Raw genomic sequence first — 15,327 nt, 5'->3', positions numbered from 1 at the left:
ACAGCCTTGACTCTATGAAGGCTCTTTCTTTTTTGTGGTGGGACATCAAGAAGAGTTCATTTGGCTTAGACTTTCATATTGTGTTCCATCATTGAAGGAAGTCAGGACAGGAACTTAAACCGGGCAGAAGCCTGGAAGCAGGAGCTGATGCAGAGGCCCTGGAAGGGTGCTGTTGATGCAGAGGCCCTGGAGGGGTGCTGCTGATGCAAAGGCCCTGGAGGGGTGCTGCTGATGCAGAGGCCCTGGAGGGGTGCTGTTGATGCAGAGGCCTGGAGGGGTGCTGCTGATGCAGAGGCCTGGATGGGTGCTGCTGATGCAGAGGCCCTGGAGGGGTGCTGTTGATGCAGAGGCCCTGGAGGGGTGCTGTTGATGCAGAGGCCTGGAGGGGTGCTGCTGATGCAGAGGCCTGGAGGGGTGCTGCTGATGCAGAGGCCTGGAGGGGTGCTGCTCACTGGCTTGCTCCTTATGGCTTGCTTGGCTTGCTTTCTTATAAAACCCGGAACCACCCGCCCAGGGTGGCTTCACCTACCATGGGTTTGCCCCTCTCTCCTTCAATGGCTATTTAAGAAAATGCTTTACAGGCTGGCCTATAGCCTAATCTTATGGAGGAATTTTTTCTATTTTTTAAAATTAATTTATTCCTCTCTAGTGTATTACATCCCAACTGTACTCTCCCTTTCATCCCTGTCTTAAAAGAAAGAAAGAAAGAAAGAAAGAAAGAAAGAAAGAAAGAAAGAAAGGAAGGAAGGAAGGAAGGAAGAAAGAAAGAAAGAAAGAAAGAAAGAAAGAAAAGAAAGAAAGAAAGAAAGAAAGAAAGAAAGAAAGAAAGAAAAGAAAGAAAGAAAGAAAGAAAGAAAGAAAGAAAGAAAGAAAGAAAGAAAGAAAGAAAAGAAAAGCATGCCAGGCAATGGTGACACACACTTTAATTCTGTCACTCAGGAGGCAGAGGCAGGAACAGATAAATCTCTGTGAGTTCAAGGACAGCCTGGTCTACAGAGCAAATTTCAGGATAGCCAGGGCTACACAGAGAAACCTTGTCTTGGAAAAAACAAACAAACAAACACAAAACAAAAAACAACAAACAGGAGCTGTAGAGATGGTTCAGTGGTTAAGAGCACTGGCTGCTCTTCAGAGGTCCTGAGTTCAATTCCCAGCAACCACATGGTGGCTCACAACCATCTACAATGAGATCTGATGCCCTCTTCTGGTGTGTCTGAAGACAGCCACAGTGTATTCACATACATAAAATAAATAGGTCTCAAGCCGGGCGTGGTGGCACACGCCTTTAATCCCAGCACTCGGGAGGCAGAGGCAGGCGGATTTCTGAGTTCGAGGCCAGCCTGGTCTACAAAGTGAGCTCCAGGACAGCCAGAGCTATAAAGAGAAACCCTGTCTCGAAAAACCAAAAAAAAAAAAAAAAATCTCTCTAAAAAACAAACAATGCTGAGGTGGTAGGAAATACCTTTAATCCTTGTATTCAGTAGGAAGAGTGGGGTGGAGCTCTGTCAGTTCAAGGCCAGCATGGTCTACAAAACAAGTTCCACACCAGCCAGAGCTACAAGGCAAAGATACAAGACCCTGACTAAAAAAAAAAAAAAAAAAACAGGGCTCAGTGGGTAAGAGCACCCAACTGCTCTTCCGAAGGTCTAGAGTTCAAATCCCAGAAACCACATGGTGGCTCACAACACAACCATCTGTAATGAGATCTGATGCCCTCTTCTGGAGTGTCTGAATACAGCTACAGTGTACTTGTATATAATAAATAAATCTAAAAAAACAAAAAATAAAAAAGTAACTAGCCCAGTGGGTCACATGAATGTGGATCCCAGCACCCATGTAAAAGTCTGGACATGGCTGCACACTGTGCCCATCATAGCCCTTGGTAGAAGGAGTGGGCAGAGGCAGGTTGGTCACAAAGCTGGCTGACTAACCAATGCAGCACAGTTACTGTGCTCCAGGCTTAGAAGAAAACTTGTCAAAAATAATATTAGTGATAATGATAACAATAATAAAAAACAGTGGGACTGGAGAGATGGCTCAGTGGTTTAGAGCCCTGGCTATTCTCCCATAGGACCCGGGTTCAAGTCCCAGTACCCACACAGCAGCTCACAACCATCTGTATCTATAGTTCCAGGGGATCTAATGTTCTTTCTGACCTCTGTGGGTTCTGTATGCACCTGGAGTACAAACGTGTATGCTGGCAAAACACCCATACACTTAAAATAGAGAAGATATTCTCTCAGAGGTTAAGAGAAATTGTTGCTCTTCCAAAAAAAAAAAAAAAAAAAAAAAAAACTGGGCTCAGTTCCCAGCACCCACATGGTAGTTACAACTATGTGTAGCTTCAGTTCCAGGGGATTTGACGCCTCCTTCTGGTTTCTGTGGACCCCTGCATGTACGTGATACACATACATACACTGAGGCACACACACACACATAAGATAAAAACAAAAGATAAATATATAAGTGATAAAAGTGATAGAGAAAGACATGGGGCATTATCCTCCATCCTCTGTGTACTTGCTCATATACATGAATACACAGGAACACATACATACATATAAACATATACATACATGTAAACATGTATACATATATACATACATATAAAACTACCTAAAAGGTAGTTTTTTAAAAGATGAGGATCAAAGACTGAAGGCTACATGCCCATGGAGGCCAGGGTAGCTTTGGAAAGGACACAGCCTTTCTGCTCCCTGATTTGTCCGAGACAGTGCCTGGTGCACACTTCCTGCACAGTAGCACTATGATAGAATAATGTATAAAGGGGCTGGAGAGATGGCTCAGTGGTTGAGAGCACTGACTGCTCTTCAGAAGGTCCTGAGTTCAATTCCCGGCAACCACATGATGGCTCACAACCATCCGTAATGAGATCTGGCACCCTCTTCTGGAGTGTTTGAAGACAGCTACAGTGTACTTACATATAATAAATAAATAAATCTTTTTTTAAAAAATCTGAAAAATAAAAGAAGAATGTATAAGCTTAAGCTGCAGCCTGAGAGAAAGGGGCCACAGGAGAGGTCGCAGTACTGCAGGATGCATTTTTTGATGAGTCAGGGCAGGTGGCTATAGATGTCTGTGCCCTGCCTCAGCATCACCACAACCCCAGACCTGGATCTGTCCCCAAGGGTAGCAGGCAGGCAATACTAGCCATGTCAGAAGGATGTGGACTGACTGAAAATCAGAGGGAGGCTTTAGGCTTGGGATTTACTGCAGCACTGGAAAACATGAAGAAGAAGGTCACTGTGTGCTGAGGAGCCAGCACCTGGAAATGACCAAGGCCAGGTGGCCCCGGCTAGTTCTTATCTTTCCGTGCAGATAGTGACAATCCACCAAGAACCCTTCGTGTATGTCAAGCCCACAATGAGTGATGGCACATGCAAAGAGGAGTTCACAGTCAATGGTGACCCTGTCAAGAAGGTGATCTGTACGGGGCCTAATGACACATCCCCAGGAAGCCGTGAGTACTAGGCAAAGTGTGGCAGGGCGAAGGGACTCCAAATCAGGAACCCACAGTTAATATTCCCTAACTGCTCACAGCACGTCACACAGTGCCCCAGTGCTGTTATGGCTTCTGCGTTGACCTGCTCATCAAGCTGGCACGGACCATGAATTTTACCTACGAGGTGCACCTTGTGGCAGATGGCAAGTTTGGCACACAGGAGCGGGTATGGAGTAAAGGGGCTAATGGGAGAGTCCTGTGAACTGAGAGGGCAAAGTCTATGGGCTGGGTGGAGCCTTTTTAGCGGGGTCCTGGTGGTTGGGCTGGGCTTTAGATGTTAGGTAGACGTGGAGCAGGAGACAAACTCCCCATGTGCTAAGCCTACTATGGTCCATGAGTTCTTGTTCAAGGAGTTGTAATCATTCCATCTGCAGCCCCACCGGTTCTGTCTCGTTGCAGGTAAACAACAGCAACAAAAAGGAGTGGAACGGAATGATGGGAGAGCTGCTCAGTGGTCAAGCAGACATGATCGTGGCTCCACTGACCATTAACAATGAGCGTGCGCAGTACATAGAGTTCTCCAAGCCCTTCAAGTACCAGGGCCTGACCATTCTGGTCAAGAAGGTAGGCAGGGACCAGGTGGGGATGGGACGGGGCATGGAAGGCCCAGGTGACACCGACCATTGGTCACCTGCAGGAGATCCCTCGGAGCACACTGGACTCATTCATGCAGCCCTTTCAGAGCACACTGTGGCTGCTGGTGGGGCTGTCAGTTCATGTGGTGGCCGTGATGCTGTACCTGCTGGACCGCTTCAGGTGAGCACGTGCAGAGAGCCCGACCCCTGCATGTGTAGGGGGGCAGAACTAAGCAGGGCCGGGCAGAGCTGCCTCTCCTGCCCTCTCTCCCGCCTTCTCTTTGCCCTCCGCAGTCCCTTTGGCCGATTTAAGGTGAACAGCGAGGAGGAGGAGGAGGATGCACTGACCCTGTCCTCTGCCATGTGGTTTTCCTGGGGCGTCCTGCTCAACTCTGGCATTGGGGAAGGTGAGGTTAAGCCCAGGGCCTGGATGGCTGCATTCCCAGCTTTCCAGGAACTGACCCAAGTCTCTGCCCACAGGTGCCCCCCGGAGTTTCTCTGCTCGTATCCTAGGCATGGTGTGGGCTGGTTTTGCCATGATCATCGTGGCTTCCTACACTGCCAACCTGGCAGCCTTCCTGGTGCTGGATAGGCCTGAGGAGCGCATCACAGGCATCAATGACCCCAGGGTGAGGCCTCTGGACTGCAGGTTGTGTGTGGGGTATCAAGAGGTTAAGAGGGAGGTGTCTGTTTCTTGTGGTGCTTGGGGAGCAGCCACAAGTTGAGGTCTCTGTCCCTGCAGCTCAGAAACCCCTCAGACAAGTTCATCTATGCAACTGTAAAACAGAGCTCTGTGGATATCTACTTCCGGAGGCAGGTGGAGTTGAGCACCATGTACCGGCACATGGAGAAGCACAATTATGAGAGTGCAGCTGAGGCCATCCAGGCTGTGCGGGACAAGTGAGCAGGCAGACCAAGGGCCGCCCTGGCTGGGGGGGACAGTAAAGGGACAGGAAAAGGGGAGCCCTCTCACCCAGCAAACACAAGTGAAGACTGTCTTCTGCAGTGTGAGCAGGGTGGGGTGAACAGGCTACACGGGGCTCCTTTGACCCTGACTCTGCCGGCAGCAAGCTCCATGCCTTCATCTGGGACTCAGCTGTGCTGGAGTTTGAGGCTTCACAGAAGTGCGATCTGGTGACCACGGGTGAGCTGTTCTTCCGCTCCGGCTTTGGCATCGGCATGCGCAAGGACAGCCCCTGGAAGCAAAATGTGTCCCTGTCCATACTCAAGTGAGTCTGCCCCATGCTGGAAACCTCCTCTCCCTTCTCCACTTTGCTCCAAGAGCCTCCCACAAAGTTGAGAGTCCCCAATGCTCCAGCCACAGCACACCAAACTACTCCACCCCTGGCCTGGCTGACAGCTGCTAACTAGATACTGTATGGTGTGGTACAACAGCCTTAAAGGATCCACTCCACCCAAACCAGGCATCAACCCCATGGGGAAGCCTTCCCTATTACCAGCCCAGCCCAGGCTACTGACCTCCCCGACTCCAAAAGCCTTATTTGGACTGCAAGTCCTGGTCCACAGTGTTGCCTCCCCTGTGAGTCCCGCCCACTCCCAGTCCTTCCCCCTGAATGCCCCACCTATTCCTATCCCCATCCCTGCATCCAGCTTTGCCTTTCCTGACCCCTTCCTTACATAGGTCCCATGAGAATGGCTTCATGGAAGACCTGGATAAGACATGGGTTCGGTATCAAGAATGTGACTCCCGCAGCAATGCCCCTGCCACCCTCACTTTTGAGAACATGGCAGGTGCGCCTTCCATGCTGCCGTGATCCTGGGATGGATTCTCTTGGGGCTCTAGCCTCTGGGCAGGCTGCTGAGGGTCCCTTCACACAGGGGTCTTCATGCTGGTGGCTGGAGGCATCGTAGCTGGGATCTTCCTCATTTTCATCGAGATCGCCTACAAGCGACACAAGGATGCCCGTAGGAAGCAGATGCAGCTGGCTTTTGCAGCCGTGAACGTGTGGAGGAAGAACCTGCAGGTAGGACAGGCCACCCTCCGAGGCCTGGCGTCCAGGGCCCCGCCAGGCCACGGCCCTACTCTATCCCTACAGGCCGTGGCACTGGCTCTGGCTCATGGGCAGGACTGGTGCTAGGAGCCATGGCCAGGGGCAGTGGTGAGTGTTCCCAAGGCACAGGGGCAGCACAGGCAGGGGCTGCCTGCAGGTGGCCACCCACTGCCAAGCTGGGCCAAGGGAAGCCATGCACCCTGCTTCAAGCCTCTGCCCGGCCCCTCTGTCTCCAAGGTCAGCTACTGGCACCCAATCCATAGGAAGGCAAGCAGGCAGGGTAAGACAAGGGCCCTCCTGTGTGAACCTGAGATGCATTATCCTTCTATCATCCAAGCACCTCTGACACCATCTGGGGACCCCTTTTCATGCTGTGTCTTGCTTTGTGATTCCAAATCTAAATGCAGCTGATCTGCCTCAGGCCACATCCGTGTGGATTTGTGGTTAGTGGGGATGAGGCTGCATGTCAGAGCCCACCAGGGAAAGGGACAGGGTGGGCAGTGAGGCTCACACAGGCCTGAAGACTAGTGGCCAATGGTCAGGATCCGATTCACTTGTCTCTTCTCTTTCTCTGGGTGTCTTCCTGGAGCTGTGTCCTGAGCTGGCATTAACATTGCAATGAGGGCTATGGGCGGACGGGGCTATTGGAGCCCCCATACCTCTCATCCACCCATTCTTGCTTTTGGCCCTACAGGTCCCCTGGGGACCTGGCCACAACTGTCCAGGGCCATGCTGGCCATCAGACTCCAGGCCAGCGTCCCCGGATCTGCCTCTGTCTATCACTCCAACTCCAACAGGACATTTCCTCGGGTCCTTGGCCCTTTCCTGGTGTGTGCCCTTTGGGGTCAGCAGCCTCTGAACAGAAAGGCTGGTGTGGCCTGAGGGGAAGCTCTTCCTGTCCTCAGAGGCTCCTCCTCCTCAGGATGCCTCTAAGCCAGGGCCACCCAGGAGCCAGGGAGCCAGGCGGACATCCCAGGAAGAGTGCCGTCAGGACCCCCCAAGCCCAGACCCAGCACAAGCAAGGACAGGCCCAACCCCGGGCAGAAGAGGCCACTCTTGAAAGTCTGGCTGTTGGTCCGTCTTTTCAGCACAGTGAGGCAGGCAGGAGTCAGGGCCTGAGTGACCTGCCAGGCCTGGCAGCGGCCCCAAGGAGCAGGCAAGGGCAGGTGTGGCCGCCACCCTTAGTTGTCTAATCGCTTATACATATTCATTTTAGGATAGAAAGAGTGGTAGAGCAGAGCCCGACCCTAAAAAGAAAGCCACATTTAGGGCTATCACCTCCACCCTGGCCTCCAGCTTCAAGAGACGTAGGTCCTCCAAAGACACGGTAAGGGGAAGCACCCCAGTCCCGCGTCTCTGACTCCCCCCTTGCCCCATGTCTGTCTCCCTCTCCCTTACCATCCCACCCCTGCCCCCATCTTCAACCCTGGCCATCTGTGCCAAGTCAGTCCTTCACCCACCCTCCACCCATTAAAGGGTGCTGTCCTTTAGAACGCTCCAGACCTCTCCTCAAGCCCTCACTTGCCCTCAGCTTCCCCATGTGTCTCCACGTTAGTCTGCCCACCTCTCTCCCCATGCCATGACCCACACGCCATCTGGAAGCTGTGTCATGTTGTTGGTCAGTCAGTCAGCCTCACTGCCTCTCTGGGCTACCCGGACCCTGGGAACCAGAGTAGCCCTGTCCCAGGCTGCCCCTGCCAGGAGGCCACACCACGTCTGTTTCATCCCTGTTTCTCCACACGGGGCTTGATGCTTTCATTCTTGCCCTGCAACAGCCCTGCAGGGTGTAGCTGTGATGTCCCATCCGTCCGTCTGTCTGGCCACTGGCCCCGCCCCCCAGACACCTGTCTCACCTGTCTCACCAGAGCCATGCGTGTTGCATCTTCCATGTGGTCTCTGTGTGGGCCGGGGGCTGGGGGCCGGGCCTGGGTCCATCTGGGTGGACGACTGGGGCCTAGCATTGGCATTGACCCTTGGTTACAGGGAGACTGTCAGGTGGGGAGTGGGGTGTTGCCATGGTGAACAGGTCCCTGATGGAGGTGTGGCAGCAGCACCCAGGTGATCTGAGCATGGATAGGGTGTTCTTGAAAGGCCTGGGGCCTGAGCACCTAAGGCAAAACAGGTTCTCAGAAGGAGGTCCGGGAAGGGGAGGCTAAGAACTGTGTTCCCGCTCAAACCCCCAAGCACTGCCACGGGCCACTGTCAGAGTCAGACCTTCTGCCTTCTGAGCCAGAAAACGGTTCCCTGTCTTGGGCAGCGTCACATCACCGCACCAGCAGTACATGCTCACAAGAAAGTCCTCCAGCAGGCTCGCTTTTTGCTAGAGTCACCCTGATCCTATGACGTTACCCTTTAACAGGCCCACAGGAAGCCCTCTAACCAGTGGGGAGTGTCACCCACAAGGGGCTTGTGTCCCACAAGGAATCTGGATCTATAGTTATGCTCCTATGCCCAGGAAGAAAGGCATACTGACAGGATTTGGCACAAAGCAAAATGTACTAGGGTGCTCCAGAGAGACCCACAAGGCCTGGCTGCTCAGCTCTCCAAAGGCCTTGGTTCAGAAAAAGGGGATGAAGAGTAAGAATCTGTGGTTTGCACCAACTTGAGGCTCCAGGAGCTGGTGGTACAAACACTATCTTCAGGGTCACCCAGACCAGGGAAAGTGGGCAAGGTCTATGTTACAAGGTCTGAATCAGAACCCCCACTAGGGGGCGCAGGGGTGGAAGAGCAGGGCCAAGGGAGCTGTGGGCTGGAATTTGTGTGGGGAAGGGGAAATCTGACAGGGAAGAAGAAGATCTGTACTTTTGGGGCCAGATGGCCATAGTGGGGAAGGCACAAAAGTCCTGCAGGTGGCAGGCCATTTTCAGTGGATGTCACTAAGTCTTGGGGCTCCATCTGGAGCTGGCCAGGTACAACTCAGAGATCTACGTGGTTCCTTTCTGGGGCCTTGCTCTCAGTTCAATCTTTACCTGAGCCTCCCTGGGCACCAGGGACCCGTTCTTCTGGGCCATCTGGAGCTGGCCCCACCCTGCAGGGTTGACCTCTGGGGGCTGGGTGGGGGAGGGAAGCCCAGCTTCCACCCTGTCTCTGGGGCTGGGTGCTGTTCAGAGGGAGGCCTGGGTGGGGGCTCCTTTGGGTGGGGTGGGGTCGGTCCAGCTGCTGAGATCCTTTGCCCCTGTCCTGTGGCCGGTCCGGGCCAGGGCAGCACTGGGCGCTCAGGGCTGGGATCCCTGGTGGCCGGCGGGGCCAGCAGGTATTGATTGTTGGTTCTTATTTATAGAGCACCGGGGGTGGACGCGGCGCTTTGCAAAACCAAAAAGACACAGTGCTGCCGCGACGCGCTATTGAGAGGGAGGAGGGCCAGCTGCAGCTGTGTTCCCGTCATAGGGAGAGCTGAGACGCCCCGCCCGCCCTCCTCTGCCCCTCCCCCGCAGACAGACGCACGGGACAGCGGCCTGGCCCACGCAGAGCCCCGGAGCACGACGGGGTCGGGGGAGGAGCACCCCCAGCCTCCCCCAGGCCGTGCCCGCCTGCCCGCCGGTCGGCCGGCTGGCCGGTCCACCCTGTCCCGGCCCCGCGCGTGCCCCCGACGTCGGAGCTAACGGGCCGCCTTGTCTGTGTATTTCTATTTTACAGCAGTACCATCCCACTGATATCACGGGCCCGCTCAACCTCTCAGATCCCTCGGTCAGCACCGTGGTGTGAGGCCCCCGGAGGCGCCCACCTGCCCAGTTAGCCCGGCCAAGGACACTGATGAGTCCTGCTGCTCGGGAAGGCCTGAGGGAAGCCCACCCGCCCCAGAGACTGCCCACCCTGGGCCTCCCGTCCTCCTGCTCTGCTGCCTGGCGGGCAGCCCCTGCAGGACCAAGGTGCGGACCAGAGCGGCTGAGGATGGGCCAGAGCTGAGCCGGCTGGGCAGGGCCACAGGGCGCTCCGGCAGAGGCAGGGCCCTGAGGTCTCTGAGCAGTGGGGTGAGGGGCCTAAGTGGCCCCGGTCGGAGGAGCCTGGAGCAGAAATGGCAGCCCCATCCTTCCTCCAGCCACTACCCCAAGCTACAGTGGGGGCCCATGGCCCCAGCTTGCTAGGTCACCCTCCACCCCTCCTCCAGCGCCTGCTCTCTGCAACCTGACTTCCACCTCTATCTCTCTTTCTCTCCTGCTGCACAATCCTCCCACGACCCTTCCCACCCCATTCACTGGGCTGGCTCCGACCTTTCCCAGGGCTAGCCTTCACTGCCCTAGTGGCAGCGCTTCCCAGGGGTGCTCTCTGGCTCCCAGATGTCTAGGGCTCCAGACTCCAAGAGGGCTGAGCCTTCTCTTCTGTCTGCAGCCACAATAGGCTTCCTCAGACGCTGGCTTGAGAGGAGCCCCGCACCTTGGGCACCAGGGAGTGCCATCCGCCTCCCAGTCCGGTGTCACTCACCCAACCTTGTACATGACTAGCTCTCCCAGTGTCCAAGCGCGTGCCTTCCCCGAGCCACTGGGGCGCAGCAGCGCGCTGCCCCTCTGCCCCAGGGACACCGGGCGCGCATAACCACCCCTAATCCCGGTATTCAGTGGTGATGCCTAAAGGAATGTCAGAAAATTTCCGGGTTTTGTCTATTGTTGACGCCTACAGGGAATGTGAAGGGAGGATCAGGGATTTGGGGAGAGTTCTCAAAGTACGGAGGCACTTCAGGAGCACTAGAAACAACCTGCAGTCCCCTTAGGCTTGGATAGCTGCTGTTACAGGGCTCCCAGCATCCTCCAGGGAGGGTGGGCCCTCGGGGTCTAGCTGTCTCCTTAGTAAGTGGCGCACCGTGGTGCGGCGGCGGCGGCGGCGCCGTGCACCACAAGCAGTGAGCACGGAGCCCAATGCCAGGCAGATGGCCAAACTAGCAAGGAAAGAGACCGGCCCGAGAGCGTAGACCACCGCCAGGTCTCGCGCTGCTAGTGACTGAGTGCACTGTTTGAAGGCGGCATCCGGAAAAGCTGTCAGTAGGCTGAGCGTCTGGAGTCTTGGAGACACGCAGAGCAGGGTCTCAGTTTCTGCGGGACACAGGAGCGGCGTCAGATGGCAGCAATTGCACCAAACATTATCCGTCCTGCGCCCCAGATGGCTCACCTGAGGCTGGACGCGGGTGCTTACGCAGCCAAGTGCAAAGGGGACGCAGCGCACAGTTGCACGTCCAGGGGTTGCCATGCAAGCGCAACACATCGAGGGCAGGCAAGTTATTCAGCAAACCCGCCTCGATTGCCGATAGTGAATTGTCCTGCAGGCTGAGCACTCGCAGTAATGGAAGCGGGCCCAGGATCGAAGGCTCCAGGAGTGCCAGCCGGTTACCCGCTAGGGAGAGGAAACTAAGCGCGCGCAGCGGCGCGAAGGTGCCAGGAGGCAGAGTTTCCAGCTGGTTGGAGCTCAGGTCCAGCCATTGCAACACTCCCAGACCCCAGAAAGCTCGTGCGTGCACCGACCGAAGCCGGTTCTCCCTCAGATCTAGGTATAGCAGCGCGCCTGCATTGGCGAAGGCACCCGGAGGCAGCGCGCTCACGCGATTGTGATCCAGCAGCAGTGAGCGTACTTGCCAGCTCAGGTCCGCTGGTACCGCAGGCAGCGCGAGTGCGGAGCAATTGGCCTTGCCGCCTAGTGAACATGAACATGCCTCGGGGCATTCGGGGGCCACCGGGGATTTAGAAGGGGCAGTTCCAATATCCTCCTGGGTCCAGACTCGCCTCAACGACAGCAGCAGCAGCAGAGAGAGTTGCGGCGGAAGCCGCGAGAAAAAAGAACCCCGCATGTGCGGCTTCGGGCTTTGGAGTCAAGGTGCCCCAAAGCCGTCTCAGCCTCACCTGCACAAGTATTAACTCTCCTGCCCTAACACAACAGTTTCTGTCCCTCTGCTGGTTCCTCAACTTGGGCGGGGGCTAGGCAGAGAGCCAATGCCCAGCACTGCCAACCACCTGTCCAGAGCTCCAGTCTTGGCTTGGCCTTGAGCCCAGAATAGAGCTGATGTGACCATTGGCCTCCCCACTGAGACCTAAAGAACACGATCAAAGCCACCAGTTCTGCATACAATGCAGCCAGCAGTGCCTTGCTCCATACCCCAGACACAATCCCATTCCTACTCAGCAAAAGGACCCCACAGATCCTAAAAGGATCCCAGTCTCTGGAAGTTTGGTGAAAATATAACAGGTGATGGAGCCTAACCACAGAGGGAAAGACCTGGAAGTGTAGGAGGAAAACGCATCTAAGGCAAAAGAGGGAGGGAGTGTAGGAAAGACGTTGCTTCAAGCCCTGGCAACCCTTGAGGACAGAGCCAGTGGAAAGGGCACTGGCCTCAGTCTGGTCAGTGCAGCTCCCTTTTTGCTTTGCCAGTTTACAGGTCCTGTCTTGGGGAATCTGGGAAGATGGAAGGGCCCAGGGTCAGTCATCTTTGTAAGGCCAACAGTAGGAAAGTGCAGGAAAGAGCTGAACTGGCCACCTGGGCTAAGAGCTAGAAACCCCAAGGGTGTGGCTCAGTCACCCAGGATGGGGACACCCACCATGACTCATGCACAAACACTACCTCTTGAGGGACATGCAAGAAGGACAGCACATAATCACTAAATACTGTTTAATTCTCCACCCTAGTTGCTCTCCACTACTGTGGAAGTGGGGGAGGAGGAGGAGGGGGTGGAGGTGGCTCTAGAGGAGCAGTCATGGTCATGAGGCCTGGGCCATCCAAGGACGGCATCATGGATACGTCCAGATCAGGGTCCATGAGGTGGGACTCCACATGTACCGTGTGCAGGTCTATGCGATCTTCCTGGACTCCGTAGGGCCCCACCAACCTGCATGATGAGCTACATCAGCATGATCCAACAAGACCTTGGCCACCCAGGGGAAGCCAGCCCTTGAGGACATTGCTCTCAATCCAACTGTGAGCTGCACTTCCAGAAGGGGGCAGAGAGAGGACACAGCTCACCCTTAAGACTTCCTCTGACACACTTACCTGTTTTCCGAGTGTCCAGGGCACGTGTCACTGAGGGGGACAAAGGCAGGTATGAACTCTGGAGAAATGCTCATTTCACATGCCGAAAGTCCCTGGAACATCTTCCTACAACCCTCACACCCAGCACACGCCAGCCTCTCGTGTCATACCACCCCAGGAAGAGGCCCCTCAAAGCATGACTAACAGCCCAGGGTCAGTAGTACGGCCTCACTCCCACTATGCCCAATCCCAAGCTCACGCACCCCTTGGCCCGAAAGACACCAATCGCCACAACAACGAGGGCACAGAAGCAGCTGGCACTGACACCAGCCAGCACCACAATGAGGGCAATAAGGGCCTCACGGCTGAGGCCAAGGCTGCATTCACAGTAGGTTCCAGCTGCAGAAACAAGGCCACAAGACCAGGGGCCAGTCACCTGCCTGTGGAGGACCTCAGGTCCACCTCCCACCCTGTGGCCCTTGAAGGACACAAATGGCTTGCCCTGTCTGGAAAAGGGAGGGGTTTTGGCTGGAGGGCTACTGGGAGGAGGCACCTGAAGCAGGGATGAGCAAAAGGGACAGACATATCAGGCCAAGGGGGCTGCCAGCTGGGCAGGATTCAGGCTGGGGACAGGGGGCCATGTCCAGCCCCCAACCCCACCACACACCTCTAGATGGAACTCATTGGAAGGTGCTGACCTCACAGTGGGACTGTGAGGCAGAGAGTGTGGGGGCAGGGCCTCAGAGCACTCACTTCAGACTGACTTGAACTTCATTCATATTTGGATGCTGCAATTCCAGGAATCCTGGGACAGAAAGCTTGGATGGAGCAGGTAAAGGGGACAGGGTTGGTAAACCCTGGCCAGACCTGAGTCAGGGGATATTAGGGCTACAGCTTTAAGGACAGATAGAACTTCTAGTTAAACGGGTGAGAAACCTACTTTGCTGTCTGTCTGGTGTTAAGGACCATGGTCTCAATTTCCTTTTTAACATTAGGACTGCAGATCTCTAAGTGGAGTCAGAGTTCTACCAACCTCCCTGCTAATAAATTCATCCCCAGATTGAGGCAAGCAGAGGACAAGGAGGCAGTGGGAGGTGCATGGGTACATGTGTTTAGTTGCCCTTCTTGCTTCAGAAGGCTGAGCTCATATAGCCTTTAAAGCCCAGGTTAAAGTGCTACTAGTGTCCTAAGAACTCCTTGAAAACCCACTGGGATAGGAGAGTCACTGGCTCCATTTGCCTGAGCAGGATACCTCGCCATATCCTTATAACAATCCCCCAGGGAGCAGATGGCTCATAACTGACTGCACTCTCTGGCTACACATGCTGTGATAGTAGTCAGAGCTCAGTGCTCTGAGGGTCTGTTGCCTTGGAGACCAGACAACCACTGCCCAAGGAAGCAAGTTGGCCTATATCCTGGCATGGTCAGGGTTAACCTACACCTCTGTACTGAACTTGGTGACCCAGGCTGGGAAGCAGAGCTGCCCCACCCTGCTACCACTCTCTTCTATAGGGGACCTGCCAAGCAAACTAAGAGGCAGGAAGAGGAAATGTCAGCCCTGTAGCTGACTGAGCCCAGCCTCTTGCCAGCTGGAGCCAACAGGGAGCCAGGAGAGGCGCACAGTTGAACGCAGTGGCCCTAATCACAAGGACATCCCTGCCGGCAAACACGCGTACCCTTCTAGGGTTGGTCTTTAAGGAACAGCTAGTAGTTCCTGATATGGGCTTCAAATTGGTTGAATGATAATGAGAACCAAAACCTCTGGTCTTTAAGACACATGCACAAACTTAGTCCAAAGGAATGCAGAACAGAAGGTGTGCCTGAGGCCCAGGGCTGGCACTGTCACCCTGCCAAGCCAGCCTAGCAAGTTTATATCCTGGTTAGGACAAAGACACACCCGTCTGTGGCCTGGTGGTATGAACCAGATAGGAACACTTGGTGGGGGGATCATCAGGGCCCCTGCTGCTACCACAACAGGGAGGAGCAGTTCTTGTAGCAATGGCACTTAAGTGGGGGTAGGAAGCAGAGACTCAGGACTGGCAGCTCGAGGAGAGCAAACCTCATTTCTGAAGTACTGTGACCAAGGCTTCCTAGATTTCTGGGAAGCCTTAGGCTATGACCAAGGTTGTGTGCCTAATTCCTGCCTCCACCCTTTAAAATCTGAGGCAAGATGATCTCTGTAGAACAGGAAGGGTGGAGTGAGACCTCTGAGGGGGACTACCGCTCAGAACCCACACCAGAGCTAGTAGCTGATAATGAGAGGTGGTGGTT

General features: G+C 54.9%; 3 protein-coding genes and 1 long non-coding RNA gene across 11 annotated transcripts in view; 1 reads left to right on the top strand and 3 right to left on the bottom strand.

The window, feature by feature from the left end:
- Grin1 (glutamate receptor, ionotropic, NMDA1 (zeta 1)) overlaps positions 1-10,695 on the top strand; it is a 28,011-nt gene extending 17,316 nt beyond the window's left edge. For 2 of the 8 annotated variants that reach the window (NM_001372561.1, NM_001372559.1), the window contains 12 exons: positions 3,337-3,478; positions 3,559-3,686; positions 3,920-4,084; positions 4,158-4,276; positions 4,390-4,502; positions 4,576-4,724; positions 4,838-4,995; positions 5,163-5,324; positions 5,738-5,847; positions 5,935-6,080; positions 7,324-7,434; positions 9,744-10,691. In NM_001372561.1, the coding sequence (NP_001359490.1) occupies positions 3,337-3,478; positions 3,559-3,686; positions 3,920-4,084; positions 4,158-4,276; positions 4,390-4,502; positions 4,576-4,724; positions 4,838-4,995; positions 5,163-5,324; positions 5,738-5,847; positions 5,935-6,080; positions 7,324-7,434; positions 9,744-9,812 (1,572 nt within the window). In that variant the 3' untranslated portion in view covers positions 9,813-10,691. Of the gene's footprint in view, positions 1-3,336; positions 3,479-3,558; positions 3,687-3,919; positions 4,085-4,157; positions 4,277-4,389; positions 4,503-4,575; positions 4,725-4,837; positions 4,996-5,162; positions 5,325-5,737; positions 5,848-5,934; positions 6,081-7,323; positions 7,435-9,387 lie in introns of all 8 variants that reach the window. The other 6 variants (NM_001177657.2, NM_001177656.2, NM_001372562.1 and 3 more) reach the window with 4 other exon arrangements.
- On the bottom strand, positions 3,212-10,614 carry Grin1os (glutamate receptor, ionotropic, NMDA1 (zeta 1), opposite strand). The gene is made up of 4 exons (NR_168905.1): positions 10,530-10,614; positions 7,961-8,215; positions 5,831-5,998; positions 3,212-5,291 (listed from the first exon to the last, which is right to left on the bottom strand). It is a non-coding gene; the product is annotated as a glutamate receptor, ionotropic, NMDA1 (zeta 1), opposite strand (long non-coding RNA).
- Positions 10,679-11,961, bottom strand: Lrrc26 (leucine rich repeat containing 26). Its single transcript, NM_146117.2, has 2 exons — positions 11,211-11,961; positions 10,679-11,134 (listed from the first exon to the last, which is right to left on the bottom strand). The coding sequence occupies exons 1-2, from the start codon at positions 11,881-11,883 to the stop codon at positions 10,812-10,814; spliced, it is 996 nt and encodes a 331-aa protein (NP_666229.1). The 5' UTR covers positions 11,884-11,961; the 3' UTR covers positions 10,679-10,811.
- Positions 11,962-12,684: 723 nt separating this feature from the next.
- Tmem210 (transmembrane protein 210) lies at positions 12,685-13,727 on the bottom strand. Its single transcript, NM_030055.1, has 4 exons — positions 13,610-13,727; positions 13,320-13,455; positions 13,078-13,107; positions 12,685-12,916 (listed from the first exon to the last, which is right to left on the bottom strand). Exons 1-4 carry the CDS (start codon positions 13,695-13,697, stop codon positions 12,727-12,729), a joined length of 444 nt encoding a protein of 147 aa, NP_084331.1. The 5' UTR covers positions 13,698-13,727; the 3' UTR covers positions 12,685-12,726.
- Between the last annotated feature and the right edge of the window lie 1,600 nt (positions 13,728-15,327).

The sequence above is a fragment of the Mus musculus genome, chromosome 2 (genome assembly GCF_000001635.26).
Source record: "Mus musculus strain C57BL/6J chromosome 2, GRCm38.p6 C57BL/6J".
Classification (NCBI taxonomy): domain Eukaryota; kingdom Metazoa; phylum Chordata; class Mammalia; order Rodentia; family Muridae; genus Mus; species Mus musculus.
This window is presented reverse-complemented; position numbering and strand designations above follow the sequence as displayed.